This window comes from Nothobranchius furzeri, chromosome 3 (assembly GCF_043380555.1).
Source record: "Nothobranchius furzeri strain GRZ-AD chromosome 3, NfurGRZ-RIMD1, whole genome shotgun sequence".
Lineage (NCBI taxonomy): Eukaryota > Metazoa > Chordata > Actinopteri > Cyprinodontiformes > Nothobranchiidae > Nothobranchius > Nothobranchius furzeri.
In genome coordinates, this window is record NC_091743.1 from 40,691,980 (window position 1) to 40,711,299 (window position 19,320).

General features: G+C 41.8%; 1 protein-coding gene and 1 pseudogene across 2 annotated transcripts; both read left to right on the plus strand.

The window, feature by feature from the left end:
• The first annotated feature begins 2,045 nt into the window (after positions 1 to 2,045).
• On the plus strand, positions 2,046 to 3,487 carry LOC107385860 (blue-sensitive opsin-like; annotated as a pseudogene).
• Positions 3,488 to 6,301: 2,814 nt separating this feature from the next.
• opn1sw2 (opsin 1 (cone pigments), short-wave-sensitive 2) lies at positions 6,302 to 8,853 on the plus strand. Of its 2 annotated transcripts, XM_015960002.3 has the most exons (5): positions 6,302 to 6,840; positions 6,999 to 7,167; positions 7,254 to 7,419; positions 7,510 to 7,749; positions 8,282 to 8,850. In XM_015960002.3, exons 1-5 carry the CDS (start codon positions 6,462 to 6,464, stop codon positions 8,387 to 8,389), a joined length of 1,062 nt encoding a protein of 353 aa, XP_015815488.1. In that variant the 5' UTR covers positions 6,302 to 6,461; the 3' UTR covers positions 8,390 to 8,850. The 2 variants fall into 2 exon arrangements, with proteins under 2 accessions (XP_015815488.1, XP_070405937.1); XM_070549836.1 differs by having other exon boundaries at positions 7,254 to 7,749; positions 8,282 to 8,853.
• The last annotated feature ends 10,467 nt before the right edge of the window (positions 8,854 to 19,320 follow it).

Sequence of the window (19,320 nt, forward strand, 5' to 3'; positions counted from 1 at the left end):
GGGGGACATGTGCCTCCCCCAAAATTATGTCCATGTATTGGCCTATAATTAGATAATTCTGTTGGATCTCCTCCTTTTAACAAAGGGGTAACAAAAGCTGATTTCCACACTGAGGGAATTTCATTTGCATCTAATGTGAGGTTAAAAAGACTTGTGAGAGGCTCTGCCACGAAATCAGCTGCCAACTTGAGGAAATATGGATCAATTAAGTCAGGACCTGAAGTTTTTCTGTGATCCAATCCTTTAAGAGCTTTACGCGCCTCCCGCACAGAAAAGGGGCAATGTTAAATTGATGGTCAATGTGCAATGGTAGGTCAGCACAAGAATCCACAAAGGCTGGATTCAGGGAATCAAACAATGAGCCAGAAGATAGGAAATGCTTATTAAAACAATTCACAATCTCCATTTTATCATGGACATGAACAGAATCCTTGTTTGTGAAGATGGGTAGGACACTAACTTTTACTCACTGAAAGAGACTTAATAATTTTCCAAAACTTTTGTGGATTGTTTCAGTTCTCAGTGGTGACAGACAAGTCAAATTCTGATTTAGGTTTCTTTTGTACATTTGTTTCTTAGTTGTCTGAAGAGGAGCCAGTCAGTGGAAGACCCTGATTTTCTAGCTTTAGCCCAAGCTAGGTTTATCAAAAGCTATTTAGTAAAAAATGAATAAAAATCCAACTTGCAGATTCTATCATTGATTCACGATGACTGAAAAACAAATGAGAACATGTTCTGTTTGGAATATTTTCATTGTGAGCTCTAAACAAGAACTATCCCTGAGCGGGCTCCTTTTATCTGAACTTGGTGTCTCCAGGATCGAACCATAAACACACACTCCGGTCAAACCCACTGGAGTTGTTGCTAGGAGCACAAAACTACGTGAATCTAGCTTGTCACACAAAAACATGCACTAGGCAGGCCGATTCTTATAAACATCCCAAAATGCACAGATACAGGCCAAATATAAATAGAAATGGACACACATGCTTCAGACTTGTTGTTAGTGGATAATCCTAATCCTGTTCTGTAGTTGAGTCCAGATCCTGCATGCTAAAGGTGATGAGGTCAGAGCAAACAAAGGAAGGATGTTTTGTTGACTGATGATTTGCTGGCAGTCAGCTTTGTGGACAGATGATGATAAAGTTCATGCTGCGTAGACTGGTTATGTTGTTGAAGGTAACCCCTGCACGCAGAACCTGACTGGTGATTTGTTTATTATAAAAACGCACATATGACCGGGACAGCTCATCGTGTTTTACACCTAAAGAGACTTATTTATGTTTTGAAAGAGCAGCAGTGCTGCTGCCTTTAACTTCCTGCTTTTACACAGAAAAGCCACCTCCTCTAAACAATAACACATGGTGTCTCCTCCACCGTGTTGTTGGACCAAGAACTCTATGATTACACCGCCAGGTGAAATCTGTTAATCTCTGACAAAGGCTAAGTGCCAAAGAGTTAACACAAACAGGTAAAGCAGTGGAAGAGATTATCCTGTACTTTGCATGGGATTATGAGACATGATGTTATAGGAAACCAGATTAGCAGGCAATGACCGACCGAGCCCTTCCTTCAGAAAGTTGGATTAACCTGTTTAACCACGATCAAACACATATTTACTCAAACCTTGTTTCATAAATACATCCGCTCTTCTGCATGGCTGTAATGATTTCCTTTTCTAAACCACCTCATTGAGTAACAGTTAGACAGGAATGAACACATTTGTCGTTTATTTTTCCCTGTGACAGTTTTTTTTAAATGGCATCGTTTAGTTTACTTACTTTATGAAGGAGCCGAATGACTTCTTGTTTGGTCCACGCCAGCTGCACTCTCCAACCTGCAGAATCACCTGCTGTTTTAGATCAGTAAATGAAAAATAACCAAACAATCAATTATTCAGTTATCAAATCTATTTATTATGGGGTGCAGTGCCATTCCGGAGGTGTTCATGAATCCTGAAACTGGGGTGATGAGGAACATTCGCTTCCTGCGCAGTCATTATCTTTAGTTTTCACACAGGTGATGGAAAAATCAGACAAAACACAATGAGGTTTGTTCGTAGTTCGGAGCTGCCCGACGACTTCTGGATACAAGTAGCTTTGGACACCAACAACATCACGTCCCTAAGCTCGTTCCAGGTTCCTCGGGACCACTTGGGGAGTTTGAGCACCTTTTACGCGATGGCAGGATTTATGTTTTTTGTATGTGTGGCCGGCACGTCCATTAATACTCTGACCATTGAATGTACCGTTTCATACAAGAAGCTCCGATCCCACTTCAGCTACATCCTGAGACTGACCGTGGCAAATCTTCTGGTCTCTGCCGTGGGTTCTTCTACTGTCTAGTTCTCCTTTTCCATCAAGATACTTCATCTTTGGACCACTAGCATGCAAAATTGAAGGGTTTTTGGCAACACTTGGTGATAAGAATTAGGTTACAAGTAATAAATAAGTTTCCTCATTTCACTTGACTTCAACACATTTAAGCAAAAGCAGATTAAATACTCTCTTCCTTATTTCCAGGCATGGTAAGTCTGTGGTCCCTTGCTGGGAAAGCGTTTAAATGATGGCTGACCCGTTTATCTGCAAGCCTCTAGGTAACTTTGCTTCCAAGCCCGAGCATGCAACAGCTTGCTGCATGTTCACCTGGGCGTTTGCACTGATAGCTTCAGTTCCTCCCCTCGTAGGATGAAGCAGGTGATGTTAAAATAACTCTTGGTCAGCCTAAGCAGCGTGTGCTGACACATTTACATGGTGACACTGTTGTTTCTTCAGGTACATCCCAGAAGGTTTGCAGTGTTTCTGTGGACCGGACTGGTACACCACCAACACCAAATACAACAATGAGTCCCACATGATTTTGCCTTTCTGCTTCTGCTTTGTGGTTCCCTTCACCATGATCGTCTTCTGCTACACTCAGCTACTCATTACACTTAAAATGGTGGGGCTCCAACAGTATGACCGATTATTTAGTCACCACCCTTTTAAAAATAAGATCAAAATATTCTGACTAAGACAGTTAATTCAGTACTACCATACCAGTTTTGTTTGTGTTGTAATTGCCTCTTCGCTCTGGTCACCAGGCAGCAAAGGCCCAGGCTGAGTCTACCTCCACCCAGAAAGCAGAGAAGGAGGTCACCAGGATGGTCGTCGTCATGGTGCTGACATGGTGTGCCATACGCCTCCTTTGCTCTTTGGGTCGTCAACCGTCGTGGACAGATGTTTGATTTGAGATTTGCAACCATCCCATCCTGCTTCTCCAAGGCCTCCACTGTCTCATCTACACCCTCCTGAATAAGCAGGTGAGCTCATCAGTAAAAACAAGTCGGATGAATATCAACCTTTAGTCTTGTACAATGTGTAGTTTTATCTCATTCTTGATTTTCTCCCTCAGTTCCTTGTGTGTCTGTTATCAATGATGGGGATGGGTGGAGGAAACCTCTACAACACAATCAGTGACCAAAGTCTACAAAGTTGGGCCTGCTTAGACCTCCAGCGTGATTTGTTCATTTTAAACAATTAAGTGATGCATCTTTAGCCATATGCAAAAGTGTCACAATCCAAGTAAATTAGTTTGCTTTTCTGCTACGTTGCAAGATAATAAAAAATGAAAATGTCTTTACTGGATCGGTTATGTGGATGACACTGGACGTCCTCTTGGTCAGAGCTTTATGCACTTTTTTTAGCTTCTGTCGTGTCAAAAATACAAAAGAGTTGGCTCTGGGTTGAAACAGACTGTAAAATTAGCTTTACACCAATCAGAGTTTGAGATATGAAAAGCTTAACTGAAATAAGAGGAGAGCGCCAACAAAAGAAGAAATAAGAAAATTGCTTTCACTTGGGTTGTACAGATGTGAGCTTCATTTAAGGTCCTTTCAACAAAACTACTCACAAAAAATTATTTCAAAAAATTTTTGGTCAAATTTCACCCAGAGTGAAGTTAAAAGGCAACGTTTGGACACCAGTCAGCAAAACCAGGCTGTAGAAAAAGCTGTAAAAAACATGGGTGTTGCACTATCGTGATGGTCACTGAAATGGTAAAATCAATAAGAAATCTCCAAACATCACTACAACGCTAAATAAATAAATAAATAAATAAATAACAGAAGAAGGTTTGGTGAGAACGTGACTGAAATACACAGCATGCTGTGATTTACCCTACCGGAGCAGGCAAGGATGCTACAAGACCCCAAAATAGCACAGAACATTTGCCAAAAAGCATACATTTTTATCCTAACACAATAAAAACTGCTCACCAGCTGGTGCATCATAAAAGGTGCTACTAGTTACTTATGACTTAGGGCTGCAAACCCTATTTGCTCTGAGAAATCAACCATTCATTGTTATTTTCATACCTGTGTAAAGAAATGAGTTGTTTACATCTTCTTTATGAACCATAACATATGAGATTCCATAGAAATATGAAATATCAATCTGATGGATCTTCGACTATTTTAACCAGAAGATCAGAACTTTTTATTGTAGGGATTAAGCGACGCTTCGTATTAACTCCAAGGAAAGAAAGAGAGTCAGGGTTCAAATAGTTAAGAAATCAATTTCTACACAATTTAAACAAGACTAACTGAAACACTCTGTGTACTGATGGACTAGGGTGGAGTGAGAAGTGAGATGAATGATGAATACTGTATGTGTGTGGAATGTTATTCCGAACCAGTGGATCCAGAGAAGCATTTAGTTCTGAGTGGGAGTGAATGTTTCGCTCTAAATTTTAGTTGGAGATTTATAATGAAACGCCATCTGTAGGTCTACGTACCCCAGGAGAAGCCTCCATCAGATCCAGAATGTCAAGGTCCCCTTGGACCCTCTTTGGTACCGAAGCCAGTAGAAAAGCAGCGGTGCCGACCAATCTAGTCTTGGAATGCTTCCAGGTTATCACTGGCGTCTCCGAGACCCTGAAGGGGTCGTGAGGTTCAGCTTTTATTCTGAAGGAACCGTTGCAGTCAGGTGTAACGTGCAACAGATTTTATCCAGCTTGTCGAGGTTCTTTTGGCTGAAGAGGAAGTCCGGATGGTCTGTCCGAGACTTCTCTAGAACGCTTGAACTAAAGAAAAGGTGGCGTGGGATTGTTTTTATAATTGTCATATTTTGGTTTACCGGCGAATCAGAATTTGACATGCAAAAGAGGGTTTATACAAACACCACAGATAACCACGCCTCGCCTCAGAAACAAAGGTTCTGATTGGATCAGACAAAAGGGAATGTGTCATGTGACTTTTAACATTACGTGTCTTTAGTGTCTAGTGCAAATGTCCAAGATTATAATTACTTGTAAAATACTACTGATCACAGGATTGTAATATCAAGTAATAACATTGTCATTTCACAGAGTGATTGAACATTGGGCTCACATTATTATTGGTAATTAATAAAGTTGTTGATTATGTATTTCAGAATAGTTCTTGTCTTCGCTTGGTAACAAAGGTGAAGCAGTTCAGATGAGCAGAGCGCATGAAAGACCTTGGCCACTATCTCATGTAGATTAGCCTGTCAGAGACTTTATGTCTCTGCTCGAGCAGACGCAGCAGATCATGACCTTTAGGTCACAAACAGAACATTCATAACGCTACACCTGAAATGATAAAGATCCAAGACTGAAAAGTTTTATTCGTCACCTGCTCAGTCGTACGAGTACAACTTGCAGGAAAATGTAACCCTGAGTTGCTCCATTGACTGTTATGTTCAACACAAATACATCTAGTACTGTACTGTACACAAAAAAACAACATATGTACAAGCAGTGATTGAGGTGCAAAGGTATAAGTGTGTATGGAAAAATAAAATTTAATAGTACTCATTAGTCCGGAATATTCATGAAATGCAAGAATATACATGTAAAATACAGCGTCAACAACTTTAACCACAGATGTTTTTATGTCATTAAGTACTCAAATGTTTTATTTCTTGTGATAAATTTAGATAATATTGAGGAAACAGAGAGTCAGTCTCTTCGACAACACTCAAATGCCTGGAGACAAAGAAAAAAGCTAAAGGTGATCAGGTGAAATGCGTGCAAGAGAGCTACCTAATCTTTTCACTGCAGGCAAACAGATTAGCTACTTCTCCAGGCTCAGACGTTGGTAAGCATTGAGAAGATACTGTCAAACTCTGAACTCTGTCACTAAGACACTAATCTCAGCATTAGCTAAAAGGTGCTGTAAGTTGTCATGGGAATTGATGCAAAGCTCTAAATCCTGTCCTTGAGCCAATTAAGTTGAGCTGTAGAGCTGTTCAAACCTCCTATAAAAGCAGCTTTTCAGTAGCTCGCCTCAGAGGCACACACAGAGAGTGAGACAGCCCTCCATTGGAAGACAGGAACATCATGAATTATCTCACTGCTGTGCAACATTAGATTTTAATTATTTACTCTCATTTACAAACCATAATTTAATCTATCTTTAAACCAAGCTCAAATTTTTATTTGACAAACACAAAAGAAAGAAAATGAGGGGAATGCGTCATGATGATGTCCCAGACGACTTCTGGATTCCTGTCCCTCTGGACACCAATAACATCACAGCCCTCAGTCCGTATTTGGTCCCACAGGACCATTTAGGAAGCAAGGCGCTTTATTATTCATTGTCAGCGTTCATGTTCGTGTTGTTTGTGTGTGGTACGACCATCAATGTCCTCACCATTGCATGTACTATTCAATACAAGAAGCTCCGCTCTCACCTGAACTACATCCTGGTCAACATGGCCGTGGCAAACCTCATTGTTTCTTCTGCGGGCTCTTTCACCTGCTTCTACTGTTTTGCCAACAGATACATGGCTCTTGGTGTTTTGGGCTGCAAGATTGAAGGATTTTCTGCTACTCTTGGTGGTAAGGACTGCAACAAAATGTCAGTATGAGAACAGATGTCACACAATATCTCAGCTTCAGCCGTTTAAGCCTATCCTCTTTTGCTTTAAAAGAAGATATTGACTGATTAACAGCAGCTTGATTCTGATTATTGGTCTTTTTAATTACTCTTTTCTCAGGAATGGTGAGCCTTTGGTCTCTTGCTGTGATTGCATTTGAAAGATGGCTGGTTATCTGCAAACCACTCGGGAACTTTGCCTTCAAGTCGGAGCATGCTTTGTTCTTCTGTGCTCTTACTTGGTTCTTTGCTTTGTGCGCTGCAGTTCCTCCTTTGGTCGGATGGAGCAGGTGAGTACACAAACAACCAGTTTTCTTCATTTTTCTTCATTTAAAAGTAAAGAATTTGATCAATGAACACATTACTGGTTTGCCAGGTATATCCCAGAGGGCATGCAATGTTCCTGTGGACCAGACTGGTATACAACAGGCAACAAGTACAACACTGAGTCCTATGTGCTGTTCCTCTTCTGCTTCTGCTTTGCCGTCCCTCTCTCCATCATCGTCTTCTGCTATTCACAGCTGCTCTTCACATTAAAATCAGTAAGAGATTTGCTACAAGGACTCAGCCTCGGCAAATGTAATATCAGTATTTGTTGGCATTTTAGTGCTGATTCTCACAAATGTCATCAGGCAGCAAAGGCCCAGGCTGAGTCTGCCTCCACCCAGAAGGCAGAGAAGGAGGTGACCAGGATGGTGGTCGTCATGGTGCTGGGCTTCCTGGTGTGCTATGTGCCATATACCTCCTTTGCTCTTTGGGTCGTCAACAATCGTGGACAGACGTTCGATTTGAGATTCGCCACCATACCATCCGTTTTCTCAAAGGCCTCCACTGTCTACAATCCTGTCATTTATGTCCTCCTGAATAAGCAGGTGAGCCAAAGCACATCCTTGGAGTATTTTGACAGGAAGAATGTTGACAATGATTTATGTTAAAAACTGTATTTAAAGGTAAACAAGAGACCAAAAATGCAGACTTTTGTCCTTAATTTGAATCAACCAATAAAAAAGCACCAATGCCATCTGCTAGTTGTTTCCAGAAGCAACTGTTCGACATTTCAATAATTAAATGATTAGGCTCAAATCCCCAGATTTTAAAGTCACATCAAAGGTCTGTTACTCAACCGTTTACTTATGAATCCTCAAAATGACTAAACTGCAATAATAATCTGTTTAGTGGAAAGAAGTGAAGCCCCCCTAATTGATGCAGACTGTATTCATGTATCTACTGTTCTCTGGAAACATGATAGTTACCGTTTAAATGTTGCACCAGTTTCAGCCAAATGTAGCCATCGTTTTCCTGTTTCTTTTCCTCTAAAAGATGGAGAACTAGAATAAGAGTTGAACAAGACTGAATAAATAAATGAAGTCATCTAAACGGATCCCTTTCCATCCTGTCTTTCAGTTCCGTTCATGCATGAGGAAAATGTTGGGAATGAGTGGAGGCGACGAAGAGGAGTCAACTACTCAGTCTCAATCTGTCACTGAAGTCTCCAAAGTCGGACCATCCTAGGCCGTTAGCCTATCTTGAATCAGTGCAAATGGAAATAGAAGCACGGATGATTTATGCTACAAATGTATTTTTACAGTTCTTAGAGATAGGATTTTGCACAGAAAAATGTTTAAAAAAAAGAAAAAAATCATATGATGAGATAATCTCTGTACAGAACCATGAACATAAAACACATATGTTTAGTCAGACCTAAAAATATGTGTTTTTCTTGTCAAGCAGACAAATGAGGTCAATGAAACCCATAAATGCTTGTAGAGCACCTGACACATCTGTCAATAAGTTGTCCTACATGTCATGACTCATAAATATTTGCTTGTATATAAGTAGTAAACAAAAACTAATAAAGAGATCGCAACTTTGAAGCTCAAATCCACTTGAGAAACACATTATTGTAACAAAAAACACCAAAGAGGTTAAAATTTGGATTGCTTTCTAAGGGATTGGGGTCTTGTCTGAATAATGCACAGCTTGGTGTTTGGAAATGATGTTCCTATAAAACAGTGCTTTCTAGTCTAAACACTGGTATTGTTTTGTACATTATATTGTATGTTTGTCTTGATCCATGTTATGTTTTCACAAATTTAATATGTGATATTCATTTTAGAACTGAAACAAATAAGTCAAAAAAGCTTTTTTCAGTAGATGGTTTCTTCACCGTTAAAGCAGGAAAAATAAGGAAGGACCTGATTTGTGATTCATGTAAATTTATCATGAAGACAATTCTGCATGATGGGCCCTGCGATGGACTGGCTCTCTCCCCAGGGTGTACCCCGCCTGATTGCCCATTGACCGCTGGAGTTAAGCACCAGCCCCCCCGCAACCCTACATGGACAAAGCGGGTTCAGATAATGGGTTGATGGATGGATGGATGGGCTGCATGTTGGTGCAGTTGGCTGCACTGTTGCAGGCAAACCACAGGCTGTGGCCTTTCTGTGTGGAGTTAGCAATGATCCCACCCCATGCGTGTTTGGGTTCCTCTGGGTACTCCAGTTCCCCCACAGGCCACAAACATGCATGGTTAACTTGTGACTCTATGGTCACTGTGTGTTTGTGTGTGTGTGTGTGCACACACTCACGTGCATTAGTGCATGTTGAATACATGCATGTGTGTGTGTGTGTGTGTGTGTGTGTGTGCACGCTCACTCACGTGTATTAGTGCATGTTGAATACATGCATGTGTGTGTGCGAGCATAGGCCTGTCCGTGCATGCGTAGGTGTGTGTGCATGAGTGAGTGAGTGTGTGTGCGTGTGTAGGCGTGTGCGCATGCATGTATGTGTAGGTGTGTATGTGTGTGTGCAAGTGTGTGTGTGTGTGTGCATGTGTGTGTTTGTGTGTATGTGTGTGTTTGTGAGTGTGCATGTGCGTGTGTGTGTGCATGTTTGTGTGTGTGCATGTGTGCGTGCATGTTTGTGTGTGTGTGTGTGTGTGTGCATGTGTGCGTGCTCGTATAGGCATGTGTGCATGCGTAGGCGTGTGCGCATGTGTGCGTGCATAGGCATGTGTGCATGCATGCATGCGTGCGTGTGTGTGTGCGTGCGCATGCATAGGCCTGTGCGGGCATGTGTAGGTGTGTGTGTGCATGAGTGTGTGTGTGTAGGCATGTATGTATGTTCGTGTGTGCCTGTTCATGTGTGCGTGTGTGTGTATGTGTGTGTGTGTGTGTGTGTGCGTGTGTGCATTTGTGTGTGTGTGAGTGTGTGTGTGTGCATGCGTGCGTGTATAGGCATGTGTGCATGTGTAGGCGTGTATGTATGTTTGTGTGTGTGTGTGTGTGTGTGTGTGTGTGTGTGTGCATGTGTGTGTGCGTGTGTGCATATGTGTGTGTGTGTGTGTGTGCATGCGTAAGTGTATAGGCATGTGTGCATGTGTAGGCGTGTATGCATGCGTGTGTGGTCTCCACTCTCATGTATTATTCAGGAAAATGTCTCATTTGTTTGTTGGAAGGTGCAGGACTTGTACTGGAATCAGCCACTGGAGGGCACTCATTTGGTTTTGCCTTTAACTTCAACCCTTCAACCTTACTTGTCCTAAAAGAGCATATAGGCTAGAATCCAGACTGCTGTTCGCTGAAGAGGATGCTTGCCTGGCTACAACAGGTAGATAGGCAAACCTTGATGCCAGGATGGTGCAAAGTAATCTGTGCAACTTACAGAGATATACTGTATATTATTCTTCACTGTTGAAGATAAGGTTCTGACTAAGCTGATGCTTTGGAGGCTTATCAACAATTTCACATACATAATACTTCCTGGATCCCAGTGAGGGTTTAGACAGAACCACAGCATGGTTGATGTGGTCCTTCAAGGTAAGGAGAGCAACACAAGTACCTGCTCCTACTGTCAGTTTACCATGGCGGTCTGACCACTTTGACATCAAGAGTCTGAACCTTCACTTCTGCATAATGGAGTCAGACAGGTGTGTACCAGAGACTTTCATCCACTTTCTCTATCAGGAGATCAAGAGTTGCTGTTGCTTTTAGGGTAGCTGGAAACATCCTCAGCTTAACAAGAATACATGACACCACTTAACTGCAAAGTGTTTTAACAACAACCATCATAGAGGACTACTTGTTCTGATTTTCTTCCTTGTGGTGGATCTTAGTGACCACGTTTACATGCAGCCAATATCCGGGTTATGATCGGGTTAAGGTCGATATTCGGGTTTCTGAGTTGATCAGAATAACCCGTTTACAAGCATAAATAGAAAGACTTGGTCTGGTGTCCTTACAAACCCTGCTTCGCGTAACTTTTCGGTTACCTTCTTGTATATTTCGCTGTCTCTGTACTTTCGGCCGTCAACAAAAGACATAATGTTCATACTTTTCACCAGACCGATGAAGACGGAGGTTTCCTCGTCACTCCAAACGTGTGGTGCTGTGCCGCGACTCGCCATGTTGCTCCCAACTTGTTGTTTACTTCCGGAGTTCTGGCGCATACAAGACGTCTCGCTACTCAAAAGACCAAGATTCCTTGCGAACAGAGCATGCGCAGAACACACGCTTTGATGGGGATATCCCGGTATGCGTTTACACGACCAAACATTCGGGTTAGAAAAGGGTTACCCCAGGTGTAGTGAGCATATCTGGGTTTTTGGCGGTGTTTACATGGCCGTGCGGAACCGGGTTATTGTGAATATTTGGGTTTTAAAAGGGTTACTGGCTGCATGTAAACGCACTCATTGATCCATCAGCTTTGTTCCTACTAGGAGTAAATTTATAGGAGAGGAAAAGGTGACAGGGAAAACCTGGAGGCTCAGTCCGCTCTGCCTTTGTGTCCTTATGCTAAATTAGCCCTTTGAGGACCTTGCTAGGATATCAGCATATTGTGACTGTTTCAGCAGTGTGTGATGTCACAGATCATCTGCATCAAAAGACACAAATGGACATTAATAACATTTTAGACACTTTACTCTGCTAATGTATGCTGCATTTAATGCCAATCATTGGACAGGGACAGTGGCTCTGTGAAGTAAAAAGTAACATTGGGTCAGTATTTTCGCTGCATTTTCAGAATTTGGAGTTTAGAAACAGTGATTTTAAAGCTGCACCAACGCTGCTTATCTTCTTTTTGCTTCATTCTGCTTCACCAGCAATGTTGTGGTGATGTCTGCTGATTTTCTCTTGCTGAAGTTGGTTAATTAGCTTAAAAAACAACAAAAGCTCAAGTTTGCCACTTCATTTTTATCAGTGATACCTTACCTTAAACTTGTGTTACATGTTCTGTTTTTAGTTCCTGTGGTTTTAATTGTTTTATGATGTTTTGTTGTCTTTTAAAATGTATTTTATTCATTTTCATTATTATTTGCTGTTGTGCAGCACTTTGGGGTAACAACATTGCCGTTTAAATGCAATATATAAATAAAGGTTAACTTGACTTGACTTCATGTAAAGAGGACCCTTGTGAAAACGAGATGGCAAATCCTATGGGGGTTAAATAAATGTTAAATAAATAACTAAATGTAGGAAGTGTGTCAAACAGTTGGGTGCTGGTTTTGGGTTTAGGAAATGTTGAAACTTCATCCGCCTCAACCTTTTATTAACCCTCTGGAGGCAGGAGTTGCAGATTAGCAACGTTAAAACCTACCTACCTGGTTACTCCACGTACGTGTTTCATGAGCATTTTTTAACTCAGAAGTACCCCTGAAGGACTTCGTTGTTCGTCCTTTTATCAAAACTTATTTTGAGCCTGAGAGGGTTAAACTGGAGCAAATTATCGTCTCTCCAAAGTCAGAGCCACTCAAGCCCTGTGTGTGCTACTTAAACAGGTGGCCTACAGGTGGGGCCACCCTACGTCAGCAAGCCTGCTGCTCATGAAAGTAGCAGGCGACAGAATTAATGATGCTTGAAATGTCATTTAGTTTCTCTGGAAAAAAACACATCCTGACATATCCTTAACCAGGGTAGCAATCACAAGGTAGTTTTCCTTTTTGTACACGTTCTAAGGCCATGACCAATGCACCATGTCCATGACTATCTCTTCCATCAGGACACTAAAGATCCACAGACTCACAACGGCATCCTTTTGACTCCGGCAGTTTGTGAAAACTACCAGAGAGCTTTATCAGCCAAAAAAGAATGAAATGCTGGATTAAAACAAAACAGGCAAAAGGCACTTTTACAAAGAAATGATAAACTGACCGCAGATCCAAATATTAACACATTAAAAATAAACTAAAACACACAATTTGTTTCTTTGATTGGGTTAGTGGGACATGTGGTAGAATTATGCAAATGCAGGATTACCATTCACCTTCAGAGGTTCCAGTGATGTGATGCTCACAGGCTTTTCTGCTACATCAACAACATTAAGTTAAGATGGTTTGCTCAGTAGGATTACCAGAAAAATACTATCTATATATAGAGACACCATGATTTTTAATAAACATTCTGGTTGTATTTATCAGAAATGTAACATGCATCTTATGTGGATATTAATCATCTAAAAACATCCAATACATGCAGACTACAAACAAAAAAACCTAAAAAGTAAAACATAAGGTCAAAGGTTATCTGAATATGTTCCTCATCAGACATGTTTGCATCTTCTCCGATGAGGCGTGCTGCAGCAGGAAGATAAAGAAAAATACAGTCAATAAAAAAAGAAAAAACCTAAAAGATGAAAATATAAATTACCTGATATCGAGTGAACTCAAGATCATCACAACAAGAAATGTGAATTTGGTTCACTTCACATCAGAGTAATTGTTCATTAACTGCAACTCACACAGGCAGACTCAACAGACCTTCAGCCTCTGGTCACCGTGGTTACAGAGGATCCCGTCGGTAGTCGGGAGCAAATCCGAGTTCTGCTAGTAGTGAACTTTTACCAAACATGAATAGTTCAGAACTAGCGGAATTCCAGACCTACTCTCGAAAATCTCAGCATCATTCAGAAACAGGAAGTAAGAGTTTTAAAGTCTAAAACGAACAAAAATTACCATCTTTAAAAGTTCTATAAATGTATATACTCACATTAAAACAACCATCTTGGGAATTTAATAAATGAAAAATTACAGATTTCTTCAGCTCCATCATCTTCTTGATTTGAGGTCTTTGTCCCTCATGGAGTTCTTTCTAAATCTGTGAGCCTGCTACCTGTGCAAGAAATGGACCCCACTCCAAAAAAAAAAAAAAAAAAAAAAGAAGCTTTAACTACCCTCAGCCTTCTCCGAAAGTGACCTGTCGTTCCGGAGAGATTAAGGTCTTACAAAATGAGCACGCCAAAAGTGATTACTCTGGGTTAAGCAGTTTTGCGGAGCAACCTGAGTTGTCCGTATAATCTGCTTTGGCCGCTGAGACCGGAGGTGTCTTCACTTGTGTATCACTGGGTCAAACCTAGAGCTTACAGCCACTCGGCTGCTAGCTGCAACCCACAAGCTCATCTCCACCAGCATGCTCTAATTTAGTGGCAGACAGTTGAAAATACGTGTTTAAGACAACCTGACAGCAGATGAAACTGAAATTATTTTACAAATAATCAAAAACCATTTTACAATTTCAAAACCTTAAAGTCTTTAGTTAGTCTTTACGTGCTACAACAGAGCATTAGTGCCATGTCAGAGAGAAAACACAAGAACAGGGTCAAGATCAACGGCAAATATGTTTCCAGAATAACAGTAGCTGACTGTTTTTTTTAGTTTTTATTATGATTTTAACTGAGAATTCTGGGTTTTTTACGTTCCAAATGAAAAACTGGCATAAGCCCTACTGTCCACGTTCTACATTCACAGCATGACCCTATTAAGTCTTTCAGTCATTCATTAAGTCTCAAAAATGCCTCCAAACACCTGAAGCCTACAGATTAGTTTAACATTAAAAAGCAAAGCCAGTACAAACAGTATTCATGAGACCTTTAGAGCTACGCACGCCCAGCTGAGAGATGTGGGATGTCTCAGGAAGGCTGAAACAGATAAGTCCTCTCATGCTGCAGACTTTTATAGTGGGTATCGTGGTAACCTCTTTCATTAGCATATCTTACATACTTTAATCATGATAGATAAGAATTTTATCGATAGGTTACAAGTGTGACCTCAAGCTGCTTTCATTAGCAATGACTTTCTGTAATCAGATTACATTTCAAACTTTTGGGAGTTATTGTGAAGCTTTACATGAGAGAGACACTCAAGTCCTGTTCAGCGCTCCCCATCTGCGTCATCAGAATGACAGATGTCCTCTCCAGACTCTGGAACCATGACAGCTGCAGCTCTAGGCTCCACATCCTCCTCAGCTTCTCCTGCATTCTCTTTTCTTGTAGCTCCCTGCGGCTACAACACTGTTACTGTTTGATTTTTTTTCCTTTTGCCCCAGTATGGAACAACAGCTTTTTCATGCAAAATAAAATAAAAAATATTGCTACAATGATCTGTTGGAATGATTTGAAAGAAGAAAAAAAATTAAAGCTGCAAGCAGCATTGTTCGGCCCTCGCAGCTCCGCACCGCTCCGGCCTGGCCGGCAGTCTGGTGCACCCGGGCACGTCCGCTGAACATAAACATCGACCACCCCGACACCAGAAATCGCGAACGGTCTCCTCGTCTGCACCTCACCCTGACTCAGCATCTTCTCTGAGCTCACCATTAAATTACACAGCTAACCACTACTCTATCTTTACCACACTGGTGGTGTGATGACACAGACCGAGTTTAATGCTATTCTGACCACGTATTTTGAAGTCATTGAAGGTTAATGTTATCTAGGGGTCGCTGTGACCAACTACAGAAAAATCCCATTGAGGTCAGCTGTGGTTGGCAAAGATGGTTTTGTGGTAGTTTGGCATCATTCAGATGTTGTGTGTTCTTTCTAGAGCCAAAGAGCTGAAAGGGGGCGGAGCTAATGTGATTTGAACCAACAACCACATCAATGTGTTTGGTGCAGTCACGTGATGACACACGCCAAGTATGAAGCCATTCTGACCTTGTCTTTAGAAGTTGATAAAGTTTGAACCCATCTAGGGGGCGCTGTGACCATTTACAACTAAATCCCATAGAGGTCATCTTTGGTCATCAAAGATAGTTTTCTGTTAATTTGGCAAATGTTGCATGGGTCATCTAGAGGCAAAACGCTGTAAGTGGGCGGAGTTAAAATGATTTGAACGAGTGAGCACATACATGTGTTAACTGCAGTTGTGTGATGACTCCCACCATGTTTGATATAGTTTGGAGCTTTTTTGCAGAAGTTATAAAGGTTTTATTGTATCTAGAGGGTGCTGTCCCAAATTTAGGAAATATTCCATGAGGAAGTTTGTAGGTTGACAACAATCATTTGTGTGCAGTTTGGTGTGAATTGCATCATGCATGTGTTATTCAGGGCCTAATATTTGTCAGGGGGCGGAGCTAAAGCAATATCAACCAATTACCACAGGATTGTGTCGGGTGCCTTTGTGTGATGACACATAGCAAGTTTGGTGCAGTTGTGACCTCGTCTGTATGTTATTACAGTTTTAAAGGTATGTTCACCAACCGTTTGTGCCTCATTGGCTAAAGGGCATGATTGTTGATTGCCATGTTCAGTCTCGTGCAGATCGGAGGCTGTTTGCGGAAGTTACAGTCAAACATAAGGGCACGGCGTCACGCCAGAATTCGCCATGGCATCAAAGCCCCTCCTTTTCTGGAAAGCTATCAGAACTGAATGGTCATTACAGCATCATGAAGTCACTGCATGATCTTAGTGTCTTGTTGACTAAATTAGAGGGGACAAATATGGGCATTTCACCATAAAACAATCAACTTCCTGTTGTCTGGGGGTGGGGCTTAGGTGATGTCAGCTGTCCACATTGTCACTGTCTTGAGATGTGGTCAGTGATCACACAGACAAAGTTTGACATAGATCTGATCATGCACATGGGAGTTATTACGTCAAGTAATGTAATGGTGAAAGGTCAAAGTTTGAGGCTTAGCCGCGCCCACACCTTTCAACTTTTGAAAAATCCGACAGATGAATTTTCCCCCTATGTCTTAAGAGTATATAGCAGAAGTTTGAAGGCGATTGGTGAAAAGGGCGATGAGGCATCACTCTCCAAACAATGTGTGTGAAAACCACTAAATCGAGTACTTAGACCAAAATGGCCGACCTCTTGTGCGACTTTGCGCTTGGCTCCAAGAGACATTTTTGTAGGTCCTGAAACACCACATTTAGTGTACCAAATTTCGCAATCCTCAGTCAAAGCATGGCTTGGGGCTGACAGTTTTAATGGTCCTAGCGGGCGCTATTTCAGAAAATAGGCCACGCCCACAAACCTATCACATCCAGTTCTATTGGTGGTCCGACTAGAATCACTCACCAGAGATTTTGTGGCGATATCATGATAACTGAGGAAATGAGAGGCAAACATGTTTACATGGCATGATGGCGAATTTTGCCATGCTCCCAAAGCCCCGCCTTTTTTGAAACCTGCCAATACTGGATACCAAGTGACCTCAACTTGTCTACTGCTATTTGCCAGAGATTGCTGGTGATTTGGTGAAAGGAGTCCAGTAGGGAGCTGTGAAAAAAAGTGGCGTGGCGACAGGTCAGAGTTTGAGGCTTAGTCACGCCCACACCTTTCAACTTTTGAAAAATCCAATGAATGATTTTTCCCCCCTATAGCTTAAGAATATATAGCAGAAGTTTGAAGGTGATTGGTGAAAAGGGCGACGGGGCATCATTCTCCAAACAACGTGTGCAAAAACCACAAAATCGAGTACTTGGACCAAAATGGCCGACCTCCTGTGCGATTTTGTGCTTGGCTCCAAGAGAATGTAGGTCCTGAGACACCACATTAGTGTACCAAATTTCGTAATCCTCAGTCAAAGCATGGCTTGGGGCTGACAATTTTAAAGGTCCTAGGGGGCGCTTTTTCAGGAAATAGGCCACGCCCACAGGATTTTCACATCAGATTTTTTGGGGGACCAGACTAGGATCACTCACCAGAAGTTTCGTGGCGCCACAGCCCCGCCCTCTTTTGAAAACTTCCATAAAGTGACGCCAATTAACCCCCACTTATCTTGAGTTACCAGCTTCAAATTTGTGGTGATTAAGTGAAATGGGGCGATTTGGGACCAATCACAATAAAACTTGACCTTTTTGGTCCTGAGGGGGCGGGGCTTGTGTGATGTCATCAGCCGAGCATTCAGTTTAGTTTGTGGCTGGATGTCGACTGACCACAGAAATCTTTGTAACTCTACTCTATTTGAGTATGAAGTTATAGCTATTTATATTTTTTTGGAAAGTGGTCGAACTTTGAGGCCTGGCCACGCCCCCTCAGCATATACGAAAAGTTAGTTTTATTTTTTCTATTTGATCGCTCTTCCCTTCTGAGAAATTTCCAAAAAATTTTGAGACGATCGTGCGAAAATTGATCGAGTAAATCAATCAGAAGCGGACCCTAGAAACGGCCAAAACGGGGTCAAAATCACCACTTCAAACCAAAATGGCCGACTTCTTGTTTGATGTTGACCGTGGTTGCAAGAGGCTTTTCTGTGCGGACTGTTGAGTGCTAGAAGAAGAAGAAGAAGAAGAAAAGATCATTTCTATAGCGCCTCTCACGATAAAAATCACGAGGCGCTTCACAAAAACAAAAAATGTGAAAATATAAAAAAGAATTTAGAAAATATTTAAAAATATAATTAAAATGAGCAAAAAATGGACAATTGTGATTAAAAATGTTAAGAAAGAGAGAGTGAATAGGAAAGAGGGAAATCAGTGGATCCTGAGGAAGGTGGAATAGGTGGGGAGAGCAGAATAAAGAGAGAGTGGTGAAGAAGGTCATACAAAAGCCAGCTTGAACAAGTGAGTCTTCAGCTGTTTTTAAAGGAGACCACTGAGTCCACTGATCTCAGACTCAGGGGGAGAGAGTTCAAGAGTCTGGGGGCCACAGCAGCAAATGATCTGTCACCTTTGGTCTTTAGCCTGGTGCTGCACAACCAGTAGGCTTTGATCACTGGACCTCAGGGACCTGCTGGGGGTGTAGGGACTAAGAAGATCACCAATGTAAGATGGTGCTTGTCCATGTAAGGCCCTATAGACCAGAACCAGGATCTTGAAATGAACCCTGAAGTTGACTGGCAGCCAGTGAAGCTGGAGGAGAAGCGGGGTGATGTGGGTGTGTTTGGAGGACTTGGTCAGAAGCCGAGCACAGGCGTTCTGAACCACCTGTAGACGGTTCAGGGAGGTTCTGTTCAGACACGTGAAAAGAGAGTTACAGTAGTCTAAGCGTGAGGAGATGAAGGTGTGGAGAACTGTCTCAAGTTCAGAGCGGGACAGAATGGGACTCAACTTAGCAATGTTCCTGAGATGGAAGAAGGAAGAGCGAACAAGAGAACTGACATGAGAATCCAGGATGAGAGCTGGGTCAAAGGTCACACCAAGATTCTTGACAGAAGGTTTGGTGTGAGAAGCAAGCTGACCAAGAGAGTCTCTGACTTTGGGAACCAGCTTGTCTGGGGCACAGATGAGGA